The sequence below is a fragment of the Encephalitozoon cuniculi genome, chromosome XI (assembly GCF_000091225.2).
Source record: "Encephalitozoon cuniculi GB-M1 chromosome XI, complete sequence".
Classification (NCBI taxonomy): Eukaryota; Fungi; Microsporidia; family Unikaryonidae; genus Encephalitozoon; species Encephalitozoon cuniculi.
In genome coordinates this window covers 248,929-267,509 of record NC_003237.2, presented here as the reverse complement: position 1 = coordinate 267,509, position 18,581 = coordinate 248,929, and the positions used below count along the sequence as shown (strand labels likewise).

General features: G+C 45.7%; 17 protein-coding genes across 17 annotated transcripts; 8 read left to right on the top strand and 9 right to left on the bottom strand.

Moving 5' to 3' along the window:
* Positions 1–41: 41 nt before the first annotated feature.
* On the top strand, positions 42–707 carry ECU11_2110 (uncharacterized protein; the record flags this gene model as incomplete). The annotated part of the gene is made up of 1 exon (NM_001042350.1): positions 42–707. The coding sequence occupies one exon, from the start codon at positions 42–44 to the stop codon at positions 705–707; it is 666 nt and encodes a 221-aa protein (NP_586517.1).
* Positions 708–1,470: 763 nt separating this feature from the next.
* Positions 1,471–1,878, bottom strand: ECU11_2100 (uncharacterized protein; the record flags this gene model as incomplete). Its single annotated transcript, NM_001042349.1, has 1 exon — positions 1,471–1,878. The coding sequence occupies one exon, from the start codon at positions 1,876–1,878 to the stop codon at positions 1,471–1,473; it is 408 nt and encodes a 135-aa protein (NP_586516.1).
* A 539-nt stretch (positions 1,879–2,417) lies between these two features.
* On the bottom strand, positions 2,418–4,322 carry ECU11_2090 (uncharacterized protein; the record flags this gene model as incomplete). Its single annotated transcript, NM_001042348.1, has 1 exon — positions 2,418–4,322. The coding sequence occupies one exon, from the start codon at positions 4,320–4,322 to the stop codon at positions 2,418–2,420; it is 1,905 nt and encodes a 634-aa protein (NP_586515.1).
* Positions 4,323–5,249: 927 nt separating this feature from the next.
* On the bottom strand, positions 5,250–5,735 carry ECU11_2080i (uncharacterized protein; the record flags this gene model as incomplete). Its single annotated transcript, NM_001042346.2, has 1 exon — positions 5,250–5,735. The coding sequence occupies one exon, from the start codon at positions 5,733–5,735 to the stop codon at positions 5,250–5,252; it is 486 nt and encodes a 161-aa protein (NP_586513.2).
* Positions 5,736–5,849: 114 nt separating this feature from the next.
* ECU11_2070 (uncharacterized protein) lies at positions 5,850–6,062 on the top strand (the record flags this gene model as incomplete). The annotated part of the gene is made up of 1 exon (NM_001042347.1): positions 5,850–6,062. The coding sequence occupies one exon, from the start codon at positions 5,850–5,852 to the stop codon at positions 6,060–6,062; it is 213 nt and encodes a 70-aa protein (NP_586514.1).
* Positions 6,063–6,143: 81 nt separating this feature from the next.
* On the top strand, positions 6,144–6,512 carry ECU11_2060 (uncharacterized protein; the record flags this gene model as incomplete). Its single annotated transcript, NM_001042345.1, has 1 exon — positions 6,144–6,512. The coding sequence occupies one exon, from the start codon at positions 6,144–6,146 to the stop codon at positions 6,510–6,512; it is 369 nt and encodes a 122-aa protein (NP_586512.1).
* Positions 6,513–6,548: 36 nt separating this feature from the next.
* ECU11_2050 (uncharacterized protein) lies at positions 6,549–7,391 on the bottom strand (the record flags this gene model as incomplete). The annotated part of the gene is made up of 1 exon (NM_001042344.1): positions 6,549–7,391. One exon carries the CDS (start codon positions 7,389–7,391, stop codon positions 6,549–6,551), a length of 843 nt encoding a protein of 280 aa, NP_586511.1.
* Positions 7,392–7,555: 164 nt separating this feature from the next.
* On the top strand, positions 7,556–7,765 carry ECU11_2045 (uncharacterized protein; the record flags this gene model as incomplete). Its single annotated transcript, NM_001415299.1, has 1 exon — positions 7,556–7,765. One exon carries the CDS (start codon positions 7,556–7,558, stop codon positions 7,763–7,765), a length of 210 nt encoding a protein of 69 aa, NP_001402560.1.
* A 48-nt stretch (positions 7,766–7,813) lies between these two features.
* On the top strand, positions 7,814–8,494 carry ECU11_2040 (uncharacterized protein; the record flags this gene model as incomplete). The annotated part of the gene is made up of 1 exon (NM_001042343.1): positions 7,814–8,494. The coding sequence occupies one exon, from the start codon at positions 7,814–7,816 to the stop codon at positions 8,492–8,494; it is 681 nt and encodes a 226-aa protein (NP_586510.1).
* Positions 8,491–9,060, bottom strand: ECU11_2035 (uncharacterized protein; the record flags this gene model as incomplete). The annotated part of the gene is made up of 1 exon (NM_001415298.1): positions 8,491–9,060. One exon carries the CDS (start codon positions 9,058–9,060, stop codon positions 8,491–8,493), a length of 570 nt encoding a protein of 189 aa, NP_001402559.1.
* Positions 9,061–9,147: 87 nt separating this feature from the next.
* On the bottom strand, positions 9,148–9,741 carry ECU11_2032 (uncharacterized protein; the record flags this gene model as incomplete). Its single annotated transcript, NM_001415297.1, has 1 exon — positions 9,148–9,741. The coding sequence occupies one exon, from the start codon at positions 9,739–9,741 to the stop codon at positions 9,148–9,150; it is 594 nt and encodes a 197-aa protein (NP_001402558.1).
* Positions 9,742–10,224: 483 nt separating this feature from the next.
* Positions 10,225–11,349, top strand: ECU11_2030 (homeodomain family transcription factor STE12; the record flags this gene model as incomplete). The annotated part of the gene is made up of 1 exon (NM_001042342.2): positions 10,225–11,349. One exon carries the CDS (start codon positions 10,225–10,227, stop codon positions 11,347–11,349), a length of 1,125 nt encoding a protein of 374 aa, NP_586509.2.
* A 115-nt stretch (positions 11,350–11,464) lies between these two features.
* Positions 11,465–13,111, bottom strand: ECU11_2020 (uncharacterized protein; the record flags this gene model as incomplete). Its single annotated transcript, NM_001042341.1, has 1 exon — positions 11,465–13,111. One exon carries the CDS (start codon positions 13,109–13,111, stop codon positions 11,465–11,467), a length of 1,647 nt encoding a protein of 548 aa, NP_586508.1.
* Positions 13,112–13,203: 92 nt separating this feature from the next.
* On the top strand, positions 13,204–13,599 carry ECU11_2010 (uncharacterized protein; the record flags this gene model as incomplete). Its single annotated transcript, NM_001042340.2, has 1 exon — positions 13,204–13,599. One exon carries the CDS (start codon positions 13,204–13,206, stop codon positions 13,597–13,599), a length of 396 nt encoding a protein of 131 aa, NP_586507.2.
* A 79-nt stretch (positions 13,600–13,678) lies between these two features.
* On the bottom strand, positions 13,679–16,756 carry ECU11_2000 (uncharacterized protein; the record flags this gene model as incomplete). The annotated part of the gene is made up of 1 exon (NM_001042339.1): positions 13,679–16,756. The coding sequence occupies one exon, from the start codon at positions 16,754–16,756 to the stop codon at positions 13,679–13,681; it is 3,078 nt and encodes a 1,025-aa protein (NP_586506.1).
* Positions 16,757–16,857: 101 nt separating this feature from the next.
* Positions 16,858–17,364, bottom strand: ECU11_1990 (E2 ubiquitin-conjugating protein; the record flags this gene model as incomplete). The annotated part of the gene is made up of 1 exon (NM_001042338.2): positions 16,858–17,364. The coding sequence occupies one exon, from the start codon at positions 17,362–17,364 to the stop codon at positions 16,858–16,860; it is 507 nt and encodes a 168-aa protein (NP_586505.2).
* Positions 17,365–17,593: 229 nt separating this feature from the next.
* ECU11_1980 (protein kinase) lies at positions 17,594–18,550 on the top strand (the record flags this gene model as incomplete). The annotated part of the gene is made up of 1 exon (NM_001042337.1): positions 17,594–18,550. The coding sequence occupies one exon, from the start codon at positions 17,594–17,596 to the stop codon at positions 18,548–18,550; it is 957 nt and encodes a 318-aa protein (NP_586504.1).
* Positions 18,551–18,581: the final 31 nt, after the last annotated feature.

The following is an 18,581-nucleotide window of genomic DNA, read 5'->3' as shown; positions in this document are numbered from 1 at the left end:
TCGGTATTGCTCCATTCGTGTCAATTGCATTCCCTGCCGTCATGTACTTCATCCTCACCAAAGACAGTTTCAAAGATAGCCCTTTCCTCAAATTCATCACTGTCCTCCTCCCCTATCTACATCCGCCAGTCCTGCATCTTCTCCTGCTCCACACCAACTGGAGGAAGACCCACAAGTCCAAACACACCATACTCTACTGCCTCGTCAACCTCTTGCTTCTTGCATTTGCCGTCGCCAACATTCTTTCCATCGTTGCACTCATTGTTGATAAACAGAAAAGGACTGATGATCTACTCCTCCACTCCATCATCCTCCCTTCCTTCTTCATACCTCCCGCCTATCTCCTCTCCACCTCCTGCTGCCTTGTTCCAGGACAGATTGGATTCACAGATACCGGCATCAACGTCATCATCGACATCCTGATACTAATATGCCCTGCAATAAGCTTAGTACTTGTGGATGAAAAATCCAAGTACTATCCCTACTCTACCGCCATCCCTTCTATCCTCATCCTGGTAAGACTGTTCAGGGAGAAATGCTCTCCGCCCAAGCAGAGTTCTCCACCCATCCCAACCTGGAGAGTAGCTGCCTTTGTCTTCATACTCGTCCTTGCTGTACTTGTCTATGGACTCTTGGGATCTGGATCTATAATCACACTGTACGATCACTTCCATCCACCTAAAGGTGCAGATGCTACTTCTTCATAAGAAATCGCCAAATAAACAGCTCTCCACAATCACCATACATACACGTGTGCTACACAAACAACCTAGAGAAGACCAACACATTGCACCGAAGAGTGCGCAGTAGAGAACAGAGTAGCATCGCACACCACTTTTGTTTTATTCACCAACAACCCCACAACACCACTCACATCACGCATGGCCTGCACTGAATAGTAAGACGACCGAGAACCTCAGAGGTGTTCGAAGGATCCCCACCCACACTCTTCTTCTTCCCCTCCTTCTTACTCTATGCCTTCCACTCATCTTTTAGAAGTCTCCTCATACTCTTTTCTATCTCCCTTTCTCTTCTTCTATGTCTTTCCTTGACTACATTTGCAACCTTGTCGGCATATCTATCTCTTGTCTATCTCCTCTCCCTCACCAGCTGCATCTGCTGGACCAACTCCCTCGTAACCTCCTCTCCATACTCCCTATGTCCATCCAATAGCTCTCGTCATTAACAATAGCATATTCTAAATATGATGCCGCATTGCTGGCTGCATCTTCGCTAAACTTTTCCTTCAAAGACCTCTCGCACTTCCCTCAGCAAACAATCCCATCACCTCCTCTTTCAAACCGAGCCAGATCTCCTTGCATCCATTGCACACTATCACTTCAGTATCAATCAGCCGCCTCCATCTTTCTGTACTACAGAGGGACTCTCCGCGCCTCCTGGCCGCACTAGAGCCCCGAGGTTCGTCCCTCTCTTTTCTTCAGACATCAAGGTAGGCATCCTTTCGCCCCATCAACCATCTTTATAGTCCTCTCTCCATACCTTGCCATCTGCCCATCCCCCCTCCGTTCCAGAGGAATCCTCTTCGTACACCATCTCCAACAGCTCGCAAACATCTTGTTTCTGCTGGCGTATATCCTTGATACTCCCGAAGATACACCCTCCCATTCTTTCATCAAACAGCCTCTCAAACCGATCATCAGGTTGCACACCACATTGTCCATCGTAAACTCCCAAAGACCCTCTCTTGGTCTTTCTCTTCAAGTCGCTGAACTTCGCTGTCGGTAATCCAACAATGCTATGCCCTTTCAAAAGAAACGGAAACACTATCACCTGAATGCCGGGTGAACATCTAAAAGTAGTAGCCGGACAAGTCCCGAAGAGCAGTGGATTACCCCAACCATAGCAACTAATATCCATCGATCATCCCTCCACCTCATAGGATAGGCCTTTCTTCTTATCTAATCTATCGCTGCCTCCTTTCCTACAATATCACGGACATCAAAAACAGGTGCTGTTTGCTGTCTTCCACAGACAACTGCCCCGCTCTGTACAGTAGGTTCCGTCTACATTCCCCTTGTCTTCTACAATCTGGAATCCGGGATATAAGATTGTTGGCCCTCTGTTCCCATCGAGCAGTCCTAGTTCCAGGAGCTTCTTCCCGTGACAAGGATAAGATCGAGCTCTCCACCCACTCCGAGCAAGCCACATCCCAGCGCCCATAAAATAGGCACTAATCCCGTCATCCAATGATTAACCTGGCCATCTGTGACTGCAGCACCACACATAACAATTCTCAGAAGAGACAGCAATCACACAGGTAGCTCCACCGCCACAACGCACAAGCACTGCTTCCCACAACCGCTCTAACTCCAGAGCCGAACGCCATATCTCTCTATCCCTCTCCACCTGTCATAACATTGAAGCATTTACTCTACCTATCCTACATGCTCACCCCATCAAGTCTCGGGAATCCGAAGAATAGTGAGAGTCCGGAGAACCTCGCTGGTGTTCTTGCGATTCCGATACTCTATCCTGAACTCATTCCTATTACTCGTCATTTCACACCGGACACCAGAAGGATACCGAAACCCAAACATATCCGAGGACTTCTCCTTCTTTATCTCATCCACATCATCATACTTCCCAAACGACGAGCCTCCAACCCTTCCTGTCCTCTCAGTCTCCGTGGGCCTGAACATCAGGTGGTAGACCACACTCTCTCCTCCCTCGCCCTTGAAAAGCCCAACCTCGACCTTTCCCACCTTCTTCTCCCCTCCCTCCTCAAGTATCCCGTTTGCTACCATCTTCCATCTCTCACTCTTGCCCTTCATGTACTTGCCTGTCCGGACAAAAAACCTGTCACACTTCTCCTTATCCCTGAGGAGCTTCATCACTTCCACTATATCATGCACCTTCTTCTGCTCCTTAATCTCTTCAATCGATCTATTTTTCCACTTCTTCTCATAGCCCTCATCCAACTCACGCTTGATCTCCCCAGCATCCTTCTTCCACCGGAGAACCCGGCTGTGCACCTTATAATGGTGTTCTTCACTTATCCTCTTTTCTCCCGATCCCTTCTTCTTGCGCCAAGCTTCCCCAACCGCCATCTCTTCCAGCGGATCCTCTGCCTCTACACCCCCTTCTTCCCCTCGGTCCTCCTCCTTACTCTCCCCTGCGCCCTTATTACCTCTCTTCCTCTTGCCTCTCCCTTTACTCTCCTCCTTACTCTCCCCTGCACCCCTATTACCTCTCTTCTTCTTGCCTCTCCCTTTACTCTCCTCCCTCTTCTCCCTCTCCTCCCTCTCTACCATCCTTAACAGCTCCTCCTCATTCTTGGCCCTTTCCTCCTCCTTTCTCTTTCTTTCTTCCATCTCTCTCATTTCTTCCAACCTTTTTCTCTCTCTAACAGAACACACTGCACTCATGACATCCGAGTCCTCAATGTCCTTGTCCTCCACAAACACCTTTCTGACTAGTTCCGCCACAACGTCCATACACTTATACTTCTTATGCGTACTTATCAGCATGTAATGGTCCATATGATCAATTAGTGGATCTTCCACATCCCTTTCCACACCTCCTCTCATCACCTTCATGTTTAGATATCTTGAGTATATCTCCATGGTAAACTCTTTTCTATCCTCTTCCCTTCTCCAGATCTGCTCACATGCATCGCACATTATCTTCTGTGCCTCAACTATCTCCTTTTGCTTATCCTCGGTACACAGCATCTTCCCATACTCCTTAACTCTCTGAAGCATTTCTACCTCTCTTCTTCTTTCATCCTCACTCAAAGAATCCGGGAGCTCCAAAATCCTTGTCTCTGCACCGTTAGAAAGCAAGTCCCCAAACTTTTTCAGCATGTCTGCATTCTGCTTGAACATCTTATTCACCAGGTCTACAAACTTCATCCCGCAATTCCCTCCCGTATCCTTGTAAAGAGCAACATCATCCAATCTCTGCGGCGAACTCATCCCCGAAACCTTACATATTAAATCCATAATCCAGTCGTTATTCTTGGGTACATATATGTATACCATCGAATGCCACACCAGACTTCGAAGCCTTCTAATGACCTCCTCCACATACACCCTCTCCTCCTTCTCAATATCCCGATATCTCGCTGCCGGTGACACAACAACCTTATCCTTGTGGAAAATAACCGGAACCAACACCCTTGTCTCGAAGTTTCCTCCATTCTCAAGCGACTCCACCATTTCTATTTCAGAGTCGCTCAGCCTGCGGGAAAAGAGCCTTTCAAGTGCCTCTTTCATCTCCCTCATTTCTCTGGTCTCCTCCACCTGAGAGCCATACAGCTCTCCGACCAACCCAACCACATACACCATCCATGTCCTCATCATCAGAGGGTGTCCGACTTCCAAACATCCATTGTGCCGCTCCTTTCCCCTTCCCTTTCAAGACACTTCATCTCCAGAGCCTCATTGACCCACCGCTTATTATCTAATTATCTAATATTCCATAGCATCATTTACCCGCACATATCACGCCGCTAAGCATCCCAGGAGAGGAGAAAGCCGAGACCCCATCACAGTCGCGCCCACCCCAGCAGCATTCCTTATCCCATATCAACACCACCGCTGCCCACATAGAATGGCACAAACACAAGTCCCACACTAACAGAAAGCCCAGCAAGAGGTTCCGCAAAACCTAATCACACTAACTTACCACATTTATTTCTCATCCTCGGGCCCAGTCACACCGGCCACCACTTCTGCCACTTTTGATGCCCAAGCCCGCCATCATGTAATCCAAGCCTGCAGACCACGCTCTCCGTGCTGCAGAGCACTGTCCCAAGAGTAACAAACTCCGCAGCACCTCCAACAGACCCCGAGTCCTGCCCAGGCTGCAGTCAAATGTCCTTGCCAACTCCATCATAAAGACAGGCTCCACTACAATCCTACTGGGCTGTTCCCCACTCCATCCGCTATCCTATATCTGCCTCTTCCATTGAAAGAAAGCCCCGCAAAATGAAGAGAAGAAGCACAAACAGCCCCACAATCTCCCTACTCCCAACCGTCCTTGAGCCTTTCTGCCCAGGAGGCACGCTTCCCTGCAGTCGAGTACTCCATATATCCCCACCCCGCAGGAAAGAAGAAGGAAACCTCCTGGACAAGGAGCAGAGGACAAGTGCACCAACAGACAGAAGGAAGGCCTCCACCGCCGCCATCCTCCGGAAGAACAACCGACGCTCCCCCCGCCAAGAACTCCGGCAAACCCGGCAACCCACTTGATTTCCTTACACAGCCATGCATCAGAGCCTGCCACCGCTAGCTCCTGCTCATAAATGCATTGAGCATCACAACCCTCCTCTGCTTCTTGTTGAAGAACAGGAACGAAAAGTACCAGAGGCAGTCCTCAAACGGCCCCATCCTGTTTTCGTACGAAAATATCTCGCACCCGCCCAGAGAGACAGACCTGTGGAGAATCACCTCAAGAAACCCCACGAACTCCTTCACATCGTCGCTGTTCTTGTGTGTCGTACTGATCGAGTACGTCATCTCGTTCAGGACCTCTGCCAGAGTCTTCCTCCTGAACGACCCCCACGACTCCCCGCAGAAGTCGTAGTCTGGAAACCGGAGCTCCAGCGCGGACAGGAGGTATCCAAGGGGCTTTTCCACAAACCTCCCCCTCTGCCGCCTGCTCGACTTGCAGGAGTATGCCTCGATCTCGATGTTCAGCAGGGGATTGAGGTCCTGCAGCTTCTGGAAGAGTTTGTTTGTTTTGGATATGCATCCCAGCTCCAGGTATCTCATAAAGGGCTGCCCGGCCGCTCCATAAATCCCTGCCGAGGAGTGCCTGCAACCCTGCCCTTGGCGCCTCCCTGCGGGCCCACAAGAAGCCCCAGCCCCGGAGCCCCACTTTCCTGGATGCTCGACCCGTTCTGCTTTCTGAAGATGTATCTGAAGGAGAGGGTGGAGGTCAAGACGAAGAGTGGAGAGGCATACACAGGAACTCTGGAGGGATTTGACGAGCACATAAATCTGATGCTGACATGCTCCTCTGTCGAGGGCTCCGAGGACAAGGTGCTGTTTCTGAGGGGAGAAAACATTCTCTTCGTCGGCCCGAGGCTGCTTCTCTAGGCTCGTCCCGGCATCCCTCTGCCCTGTCCCCCCGGCCATCCTCCGATTTTTGCTCTCAAATCTTTTCCATTCCGAAGCCCTATGAAGATCGAGGCATCGGCTCTCAGGCAGCTGGGCATCAAGCAGATTGAGGAGAGGGCTGCAGAGATCAAGGCGGAGCTGGCGGCCCTCCGGCAGAAGAAGAACAGCGGGGATGTCGGCGCGAACGACATAAAGACGGCCAAGAAGAACTTGGCCCGCGCACTCACTGTCCGGCGCGAGAAGATTCTTGAGGAGCTGGTTGAGGCGTACAGGGGAACTCCTGTCTCCAAGCTTCCGAAGGAGCTCAGACCCAAGCTGAACAGGAGCAAGAGACGGGCCCTTACAAAGACACAGCTTAGAAGAAAGACAAGGAGACAAAGAGCAAGAATGAGTAAGTTCCCGAGGGTTATATTTGCCTACAACGAATAAACCGTATTATTCCTCCGTCATCCTCCCTGGAGTCTGTCACGCCACCCTGGCCCACGTAAGCCCAGAAAGGCGCCACCCTCCTCTGCCGCCCCCAGGCTCAAACCTTCCCTGTGCAAGAAACACATGCCTGCCGCTCCTCCCTGCTGCCTCAACCTCAAGGCGCGACTCAAACCTCTTTTCCCTGGCGCTTCCGGACGTCTCGATCCTCCTGATGTCAACCACCTCTGCCCCAGGCCCGCAGCTCCTTTCCATCTCCTTGCCAAGATTGCATACGTCTGCCTCCCCGCTCTCCGAACACAGATGCCTCGCCCCGCCGCCAGATCCTATGCTCCCGAATATCCCGGGCACCAGACAGTCCTCAATCTCCCTTATCACAGAGTCGTTGTGCCCCAGCCCGCCAAGGGACCAGATCCACGACCACAGGGACCGCATCCTCTGGCCCACTCCCGTCCTGTACACCGCCAGCCCTCCATCCACCCTCTGCGTCCTGCACCCTCCATCTGCAGCGGGCGCACCGCGAGACTCCCCGCCCCGGACTCCTCCATAGTACTGCGGAATCCCAAACATCGTGTCCAGCCTCCTCTGCATCCCGCCCTGCTTCCCCAGAGCCCCTGCAGGCCAGAGCCCGGGGCCCCTGGCCATTCCGAGGACTGCCTCTATCGACGCGTCTGAAAGCCTCATCCCGCGGACCGACGCCTCAAGCACCCTGCTCCCGGCACCAAACACACGGGTGCCCCGAACAAAGGACACACACCTTGTGTATTCCCTTGCCACCGAGGCACAAGCATCCCGAAGCCTGCCGCTCGCCTCGAGCTCGGCCCTAAGATTCCTTCCAAACACCTCGCCACAGCCCCTTGCTGCTTGCCACAGGCGTCCCATTCCAGGGCCCCTGCCCGCAACACTTACACCACTGCCCGCAATATCTCAACCCGCGCAGACAGCCCAGATTAGTGGTCAGCTCGCCCGCCCCCTGACCAATGGGCGTCCTCCGTCCATTTCAAAATAAGCTGCTAAGTATATCTTGGAAACCATTGACTTGCAAAATGGTCTTTTCCTCCCTCATCGACGGAAACGACATAATTGCAAGTCTCCACACGCTGTCCATAGTCCTCCTCGTAGCGGTGATCGGGATCACTGCAGCAAGGACGTTTCCCAGGCTGATGGCCACAAGAAGGAGCAGGAGCAGCGGGGCAATAGAAAAGAGAATCGACGGGTCGTTTGCCAAGACGGAATCTAAAATTAAAGAAAATTAATGCTTGCCTCGGTAGAGACTCTGTAAATAGATCTGCAGCAGAAAGCCCATGGAAGGCTTCAGCCGCGACGAGCTTGCACTTGTGAGAAGCGAGATAGCTTCCGGGCTCCGGGCCGACACAAGAAAAAGTGAGGAGGAAAGAAGGACAGATGTGGTTCATTCAAACATAGCACAGAGCGATGGAAGCATCAAGATTAGGCGTGGAGAATCTGAAGTAGAAGTATCTATTCAATTCAAAGAGACGATGGAAACACTGATGACTCAGAATATATCTGGAGAGTGGCTTGATACAAATGAATCTTCGATGGAATCTATAGAGTTTTCTAAAATTGCAATTCCAAACATTGTCAGTTCTATGATTCTAGAGCTGTTAGCTTCATATAAAATCGGCATAAGGATAGAGCTTAATATACTAAGCAATGACGGAAATGTGTATGACCTTTTCTTTATTGGCCTCAGTATTTTATTCAAAAACCTTGATATGCCTGTTATAGACGATCTTAGAAGAAGTGAAAGGCGGAAAATAGACATTCCCACCTCAAAAACAGTTGCTTTATTTAACAGTGGTCGCTTTGTAGTGGATCCAATAATGATTGAGGAAAAGGCATCATGTGGACTTATGCATGTATTTGTTAACAGTAATGGCGCATTAATGGGATGTTTGTTTGAAGGAAATTGTAGTGCTGAACAGGAAGTACTTGTGAATATTATGCGGAAGATGTGCGTTTAAAACATGTCTAGTCCGTTAAATAAACGTAGATATTTCCCCAAACTGATTTTAAGAGTAGGAATTGTTATCTTTCCATTACACCTATTCATTATTTTTTGAATATATGTTTGCAATCCTTTTCTTAAATATTCGGCGCATTCCCTTCCAATATTACTACTCAGCCCCAATCTGGCCGAGTACTCTTTAAATCTTGCCAGCACTTCATCCTTTGTCATCATCCTGCTTACTAACCTATACGACAGATGCAGTGTATCGGCATAATATCCTATTGAGACTCTTTCCTTTTCGAATAAAGTCTTTTTGTCCGAAGCATGTTCCTCTCCTTTTCTATTTACTAAAAATAAGTTCTTAATGAATTCCTTGTCTAAGAGGATATTAGTGTTCAATGCATTTGCAGGCCTGATAACAGCCTCAAACGGACCTTTGCACCCTAACAACGTTTTGAATATAAAATTGTTGTATGTTTTTATGGATATCTCTTCGTTCATAAGTGTTTTTATCACTTGGTCTTTTGAGATCTCATATCTAAAATTACCTGTTATAAGAGCTTTGATTTTTGTTTTCATCACTTAACTTCGGAAGAGGGCTAAATTTAAAAGCTAGATACCACCTTATATGCATGTATTCTACAGTTTAATGCTAGTTGTTAACACTTAGTATACTGTACTAGACAGTACTTCCAATATGCTCATGGCCTGAATTATTGAGACTTGTGAATTTCTTATATCCTTTACATTTGGACTATCTTCTGTTCCGCTTTTTTCGATAGTTTTCTCAAGAATAATGTTCATAAAAATCTGGATCTTTTGGTTATATTCGTGTACCAGGACACGTCCATTTACTAGATCATCTGCGATATAACAAAGTGCTTTTGCAAGTTCAGATAATGTTTTCTGGTAGGGATCGGGACAAAACGGATCAAGTGAATCTGTAGCCCATGAACAACTTAGATCATCTTCACTGGAGCTATTTCCATGAATGCCTTCCTCTTCTGGAATATTACCAGGATCTTTTGCAATTTTTCCATTTACAGCTCTATCAGCTGCATCCCGTATATTACCTGCCTGCTGCCTTATAAACTCCAAAAGTTCCTCAGCGCTCATTCCGTTAAATCTGTCTGGATTAAGCTCGTCCGGTAGAGATTCTATACCTGCAAGTAGGGTAAGTGTCTCTTGTACATCAGATCCTTCCTGGCTGCACAAAACAGCCCGAATCCACGGGATCCATGTGTATCTGAAAGCTCTCATACTCCACTGCTAGAATCTCAAGTATATATTTTCTGTAGCCTGCAAGTATTTTTTATTGGTGAGTACTAGGGGGGTTGAAAGGAGCCCATTCCCTTTTTAAGCCATCACCTGAGGCATGGTGTGATTATCCCGTTATGGAAAATCTTGAGGAGAAAGAGTTATGTCTGCTTGCTATTGATAGCGTGCTCTGGGGCTTGATTTTACATCATTTTTTATCTTATGCCTATTTTGAGGGAACAGTATGGATTGAATCCTGTTGTTAAATATTCTTTAGTATTTATTGGCAATAAGGATTACTTTCAATATAGCCCTTGATTTGCCGTGGAATTTTAATTATAACGTTGTTGAGAAACAGAAGAAGTCGAAAGCGGGAAGAAAAGCAGGCATGGAGCTGTAGAATAGAGAGATACTGATATGAAACAGATAAACAATTCTTTGTTTTGTGTCTTAGATATAAAAACAAATAGCGGTAAACAAATAAAGATGAATGCTCAGAGTGATAAGGAGCTGTTTGAATTTCTGGCCAATGCTCCAAAGGAATTCCGGGATGGCGAAAGAATCAAGAAGTTTCAGTTAAAAAATGGGGATTACATTCATTGTGTATTATGGAATATGCATTTTTTTATCACGGGGACGGATATAGTAAAAATATTGGTATGGAGATTCCAAAATGCTGGAAGATGTCTCACCAGTTTGAAAAAATTTGAGGAGGGGGTGTTCTCAGATTTGAGAAATTTGAAGCCAGGAATAGATGCAACGCTTGAGGGCCCTAGGAGTGAGTTTCTGGAGTTCCTGTATAAGAATGGATGTATAAGGACCCAAAAGAAACAGAAGGTCTTCTACTGGTACAGCGTTCCGCATGATGCTTTGTTTTGTGATGCACTGGAGAGAGACCTGAGGAGAGAAACAAATTTGTTTACATACAACAAGTACATCAACAATCTTACAAGAAATAGCATGCTACCCCATGGAATGGTCGGATTTGTAAGCCATACACGGCAGAACAGCAAAAGAATGGGGGCAGAAGTAAATCCGCGATATTTAAGGGGCATAGAAAATAAGGTTCTACCAATGGGGATGGTGTACGGTCAAGGGGGGCCCATGCCACAGCAGGACATACTTCTCGATCAGCAGCCTCATAAGAGGACATCTACCGTTCTACCCCAGCAGAAATCCCCGAGTATATATGATAAGCAATTTGAGGAAATACAGAAAAACGGATTCCTGAATCAGGCCTTTCCTGCATTCAACATCAAAGATAAGCTATTTTCCTCTGGAGACCAACAATTAGAGTATGATCTCCACAGGACAGATGGTTTATTTTGTAATGACTTATTCAGCACGGCAATAATTGAAAAGCCCTCGCCCAATCCGGATATAAGCTCTGCCAAACAGAATAAGGACTACAGTACGGCACCTTCTTCGTTTCTTGAAGATCTTCCTGACGGATTCTCTCTCGACGACTTCGATTTTCTTAAGAGCCGTACAGAAAAGAGAGGTAGCGACTGTGAAGTCCGTCAGAGCTCTCTTAAGGAAGGAGCCAATCAAAGAATTCCCCATGACGGCGTCACATTGATCCCGAATGCAAAAGGCAACCTCCAAAAATAGAATAAACTTAAAGGACTATTTTATCTTATGGGGACTTCCTGTACGACTCATCTCAGCCAGGAAACACATTGAAAGAATATCGTCGAATACAACTCTACCTCAAGCATAGATGAAACTACCCACTATCTATAGAGAAAAGGATGGAATCCACTATTTTCTCGCTGAACAGAAGCCTTAAATCTTCTAGTGTTTCAAAGAAGTTTCCACCATTTACAAAGTCTACAATGGCCTGAGCTCTTTTGTCTCCAACCTTGGGTAGCTTTTTTATGTCAAAGAAGTTCCCCTTGTTAAGGATTCCTAATACGTTTTCTCGGGAGACTTCAGGCTTTTTTCGAGACCTTCTAAACAGCATATTGATCTTTTCTATCTTCTGTCTGATGAAATCATTATCACAGAACTTTTGCATTGTTTTATAGTCTTCCAGTGCCAGTTTGTATTTTTGTGCTTCCTCGAGCTCCTGGGCTCTCCTTAGGAAGGCTCTGTAGCTCTTTTCCTTTGTGCGTGGAGACAATGCAATGTCGGGTTTTTCAAGAAAGGATTTAAAAATCAATGAGCTTCCGTTACTGGCTTGTCCAGTCTTTCTGGAACACACACGTCTATCTATCTCTGTACGCTTCCTATTGTTTGATTCACGTTTTTTTTCGGAAGCCGTGTTTTTTCTTTTTTTCCTTTCAACGACTGGAGAAGAACCATCAGTAGACAACGGTTCCAGACAAGGATTGTTTTCTTTCTCTCTCTTTCTGATGGGCATGTCTCTCTCCCTTTGAACGTTGAACTTCATATTTGTCTTCAAAGACAGAGGTCTTCTTTTTTCTATTCCATCTGCGCTGCTTTCTGCTTTTTTGAAGGTTGTGTGTCTAGGCTTCTGTTCCACCTCGAACACATTGACAATGTTCCTGGACTTAGATGCAAAGCTAAGCGTGTTTATAGAGTCCCCCATGCTAGAAGAATCACTGACAATGTTGGCAACTATATAGCATAAACTTCCACCGCCAAGAGAGTCCTGCAACAGTCTCGTCAACTTACTGTCTCTGTAAGGTATCCTTCTTTCTCTCTTTAGAATGGCATTCACGACTTTTCCCAGAACAAAAAGACTTCTATTGATGCTGTTTGACTCCGTGAGTCTAATTCCTTCGTTGCCTGTTCTTCTATTGTTTTCAGACCCCGCCAAATCAATGAGGTTTAGCTTGTATTCTCCGACCCCTATCCTCAATATTCCGTGGCTTCTGCTACTATTTTTATTAAGCCTCGTTTCTGCCGTCGTTCTATTTTTGGTTCCCCGTATAAACATCTCTTCGAATTCCTCCATGTTCTCAATACGCTTAGTGAAAAGACTTGAAATCACTATTGTCCCATTACACTCTCTTAGAACCAGTTCCTTGGGCTCCAGCAAGTCATAAATCTTCTCGTTGTATATCTCCATATAAGAAACAAGAAAGCCTCCGTGCCTCAAAACCTCCTCCACCAAGTTGTACATCAACCCATAAGACCCTTCGTGCCCAACCATCGTGTATGTCTTTCCGGCACCCGTGCTCCCGTAGCAAAATAGTGTTTGGTTACGACCATTCATAAGTCTCGGAACGATACATCTGAATCTCTCGAATACTTGCTCCTGGGTACACTCAGGTCCGAAAACCCCATCAAACTCATACTTTACAATTTCCCCAGTCTCTCTTGACACCAGAACAGATTTGTCTGTGTATTCCAAGGAACTCTTCCCTGGTCTTATACGTATGTAAGCCTCAATAGGAACCTTTTCCATAACCTTCTTTTTGAGGGTGGTGAAAACAATCCTCTATCAGTATCTGAGCATTCTGAGGGAAAGTATTTATTATGTATTCCCCTAGGTCCCCGATGAGAGAAGGATATCTCCAAAACCTCAAAGGAAGTGTTACCGCTGAGCTAATAGGGATAAAGAAGTCCATTCTCGAAAAGATGCGCCATAAACTTATGGAAGCCTTTAGTTCGATCTCAATGGAAGCAAAGAAGTTACCCTTGCTGTCTCTTACGGAGGGGCTGAAGAGAAACTATACGGGAAAGACCATAATAATTAGAAAAAACAAAGCCACCTCCAGCAAGGGAACTGGCAAGGACACGCGAAAGAGGCCTTCTGTAGTGCTGCAAGTCGAAGACCAATCATTTGTATTCGATGGAGACGGCCTTAAAGTGGTCGGCCCGTGGGATGGAAGACAATATAAGGGAATGGTCGATGAAATCAACAATATACTCAAGAAACATATAAACAAGTGATAGCCACGCCATAATCTCTCAGAGGCATGTACTTTTATTTTGCTTTCACCGGCGAGGGATTGCCGTTGAAGCAACGCTCTTATGCAAGCATCCTCAGCTTGTATTTTACGAAACCTTCTTGTCCTGCACAGCTTTGAGAGGAGTAAAGAATAATCACCTTCATGTTCTGGCTGTAGCTCAGCCCCGGGGCTATCTTCGGTGTAATCATGAAGAATTGCTCATTTCCCTCCTTGCTAAGTGCAACTAAAATATCGTGGACCAGCTTTTCGTTGTGCCTATCCATTCCCTGGTTTATTTCATCTACGAGCCGGAATGGCGAGGGCCGATAGCTTTGAATGGCCAGTAAAAACAGAATAATCGAAACTGATCTCTCTCCGCCGCTCTGTCTGTGAGAGTTTAGAACCTCAAGGCCATCGCTGTCACGAAACTTGACCATTATGCTAAGCCTCCACTTACAAGCATCAAGGCCATCATTAATAAACACAACACTCCCATCTCCTCCAGCCCTTCTGAAGAGACTCCTAAACTGCTTATCTATGCTGCATACCATTTTCTCAATCCTTTCGATCAGAACGTTCTTTACATCTGAGCCCTTTTTTTTGATATTCTCCAGCCCTTCAGAGTGTCTAGAAATGTCTTTGTTGAGACTCCTTAGATCCTGCTCTCTAACTTCGAACTGCTCCACTGCCCCACGATCAACATTATAGAGCTTCAGTTGTGCCCTTTCCTTGATTATCTCGTCGTCAAGCTCGTCTATTGTATCTGGAAGTTGGGCTAATATTTTATCATACTCCTCTGTTTTCTCGATCTTTTCAAGCCGCATCCTTCCCTCTTCTATCTTCCTCTTCAATATGGAGCCTTCTTTTTTCTTTTCAGCAGCCTCTTCGTCTAATTTTCTTATTGTCTCCTCCATCACCTTCTTGGATTCTTCCAAAAATTCAATGTTCTTATTGACATTCATGACCTCTCTAAATAACCTGACTGCATTGCAAAATGCATCGAAATATCTAGAATCCGATAGATGTCTGTCAAGCTCATCACATTTATCTTTCCATGTGTCTTCTAACTTCCTCCTTGCTTCATAAATTCTTCTCTCTTCTTCATCCAAATCTTTTGTATCTTCAAGCATTTCCAACTCGAGTTTTTTCCTGTCCATAGACCCTTTCAAAATTTGAATTCGCGCCTCCCTTCTTTTTATGTCCATCACCTGAGAGTTATGCAAACTTCTTTCTCTGTAAAGCTCCTGCAGCTCTTTGTCAACAACCTCGCAATCCTTCAAAACTTTCTTTAGCTTCTCTTCGTTCTCCCGCCTTGTTGAGTTTTTCTTGGCTAGGTCATCCTCAATCTCCCCAAGCTCTTGAAGAGACAGGTTTTGCGAGAACAGGTTCCGTGATTTTAAGGGATTATAGATAATAACATGCTCAGAGCCATACTTACTTTTCTTGATTTCAATGTATCTTCCTCCAGCCGCCATTCTTTTTATATTTGTTTTTCTGAACACTAAGCTCTCGTCAACACTTCCTTTTGAAACAGGAATCGAGTCGAAATGCCCTGCCACTACCAGGTAATTCATGACTTCATCTCTGCATTCTATAAAGTTACTTAATACCCCCTCAAACCCTAATTCTTTCAGCATCTCTCTAGATATAGCCTCTTCTTTTATGCCCATCTTCCCGTCCATTTTTATGGCTTCAATTGCATTAATCATCCACTTTTTTTCATCTTTCATAATACGAACAAAGGTCTCGAAGTCCTCTGACGACTTACAGATAAACGGGGACAAAGACTGAAATCCCAGGAAGTTCTCAACCTCAAGGGCATACTTAGCGTCTTTTACCCTTAGCTGGACAAATGGGGGCTCTACTATTTCGTCTTTGAAGCGATGCTTGTTCTCTCGCAGCCAGCAGACAGCCCTGTGCGTGTCTGGATGATATTTTCTAAGCATTTGGAGCCGCATTTCATCCATTTCATGGAACTTCTTTCTTTTTAAGCTAAGATCGTCCACTAACCGCTTCAACTCAGAAGATTCGTGCTGGATTTTCCCCCGGGCTCTCATTAGCCCAGACATCTTTTCCTCGAGAACCTCGATTCTAGCCTCATCTGGTCCCCGAGGCTGCGGAGGTATTTCCACTTTAGACACTTCGTCTTGAAGATCTAAAATCTCCTTTTTCAGTCTTTCTAGATTTGTCATCCTCTTTTCCCTCTTGTTTTTGAGCGACTCTTCATCAACTCCTAGCATCTCAGTTTCCTGATGGATGTCTCGAAGCTCTTCAACCACTTTAACTAGGTTTGTATCATGCTCTCTAAGAATACTCCATAGACCGTCCATTTCCTTGCAAGTTTCAGATGACTTTAGTTCTATTATCTTGTCCTCGATCTTCAGGACTTCCTTATTCTTCACTTCAATCTGCTTCCGTAGCAACCCTACAGCCTTCTTGATCGCAACATATTCATCAGTGTGATGCTTGTAATGCATCCATTCCTGCTTTTCACGCATAACCCGTATCCTTTCCCTCTTCCTCCCCTCTTCACAAACCTTTTCGACATCCCTCCCTAATACTTCAATGGCTCGTTCTATACACTCTTTCTTTCGAGTGCATGACTCGAGCGTTTCCACCAATCTGTCCCTCTCGGCCTCTAGATCTTCTAGCTCCTTCAGATACTCCAATACCTCTTCTTCTCCCACGGCTAATAGTACTTCCACCAGAAGATTTTCAGGAGGAAGCCTTGTAAACTCAGAAACTTTTTCCTGCGGAAGAAACTGACACAGATTCCCGATGTTCTTCTTAAACCTCCCTACAAATTCTTCATACTCCGTCTTTTTATATGATTTCCCATCGACAAAATACTTACTCTGGGAATCCTTGGATATACACCTGCACAGCCTGGTTTCTTTTCCTTTAATCCATACAACCACCTCTATCTTCGCCTCTCTTTCCCCAAACCTGACGTACTCTCCCACAGTCTTGCCTCTACCTATCACTTTGGGAGTACCTCCAAACACGAGAACCATCGCATTCGCTATGCTGCTTTTTCCAGACCCATTAGGCCCTGCTATAAAATTGAAAGACGAGCAGAAACCGAGAGACATCTTCTTGAACGTCTGGAAGTTCTCTAGCTCCATTGACACAATATTTCCATCTTTAAACCCCGGCATTGGGGATTAGAGCCAGAATACAATTTCCACTATGGATTCACTCACAGTCCGCCGTGTCCTCGAATAGTACAAGACCCAGCAACCCCAATGTTCAAAAACCTTTATTTTTTGTTCTCCATGGCTTTTCTGGCAGATTCCTGGCACCTCAATCTGTACTCCTCCTTATTCGTCTTATATATATCTGCAACTTCCGGCCTCAAGGGATCATCTGCATTTGGATCGTCGAGAAGGGTGAGAAGAGACAGCAAGACGCTATTCAGCGTAAGCGCTGGAGACCATTCCTTCCCAAGGATGTCTATACAAATCATTCCAGAAGAATTTATATTTGGATGGTAGATGGGCGTCTGGAATGTTATCTTAGGAGGCTTGAAAGGATACTCGTTAGAAAATGTTATAAGGAGTTTGAAAATTCCTCCCTTATAGACGCTTTCCTCGGGCGCTGTTAGGTATGCCTCCCACGTAAACAAGTCTCCAGAAACAAAGGGAACAATCCTGATGTACTTTGATGTCGAATCCTTCTTTCTCTGGTCGCCTTTGTCGCTTTCAAGTAGTGCATACTCCTTCTTTATTCTTTTAATTGCTGCACTATCAGAGCCGATTTCACCCATTATGAGGTTTGTGGGTTTCATTTTTCATAAAAACAAATATCTTTGGCAATCAGGATCTCGTTTCAATTCTTCCTTTCAACATGCATACTTATTTTGAAGTAGTTGGTGTACAAAGAACATTGGTGGCGCGCCTTCCTCATTAAGCGTTTCCAAAAGCTTCAAGACCATTGGCTTTCTGGTCAAAAATAAGGAATAAAAAAGCTTCTAAAAAAACACTCTGTGTCAGGTTATGAGGGGTGAAATCATGGACTACACTATATGCCGAGAAATTGGAAAGGGAGGATTTGGGAAAGTGTATGAGGTGAAGAAAAAAGCAGACCAGAAGTCATATGCGCTGAAGATAGAAACCAATGCACCGAAAGCCGGAAGAAACAGCATAATCAATGAAATACAAGCCTACAGCGAACTCCAGGGATGTGAGAAGATTCCCCGGCTTGTCGACCATGGATCTTATGAGGGTCTAACCTTTCTTGTTCTCCCTCTTCTCAAATATTCATTGAAGGACCTACTGGAAAGACATCCGAGATTCTTCACCAAGAAATCTGCCACTATTGTTGGAAAGAAGCTCCTCAATGCCATTGAATTTATACACGGAAAAGGAAGGCTGCATCGGGACATCAAACCGGAAAATGTCATGTTTGGCCATAATAACAGGATATACCTTGTAGACTTTGGAATGTCTGCACCGTATCTAAGGGGAGATGGAAGCCATATCCCTGAGGTGGGAGGCAAGAGTGTGTCAGGGACTCTCTGGTACATGTCGATAAATACACACAGAGGAATAGAGCAGTCGAGGAGAGATGACCTTGAGAGCTTATTTTATCTCTTAATCCTCCTTTACAAGTCAAGGCTGCCGTGGATGGAACCTGGGGCCTCAGTGTCAAAAAAACAGGAGGCAAGGACAAAGGAAATAAAAGAAAACCTATCTGTGTATGATCTTTGTGATGGGATACATGGAAAGGAACACCTCATAAAATTTTTTCAGCACATTAGTAGCTTGGAATTCGCGGAAAAGCCCAACTACAGATATTTGAATAGCCTTTTAGACAAGATTTTCCACAGCAATAAAGAGCTACAGGGCTACAAGAGGGCGCCCAAGAAAGAGGATACAGGACTGATTCGAACTTCTTTATGGCATAAGTTCATTTCCATTCTCAGCCCGTTTGAGGTAAAGTACGATGGATAGTATTCCATTTATAAGTCGTTGAGAGAAAAGC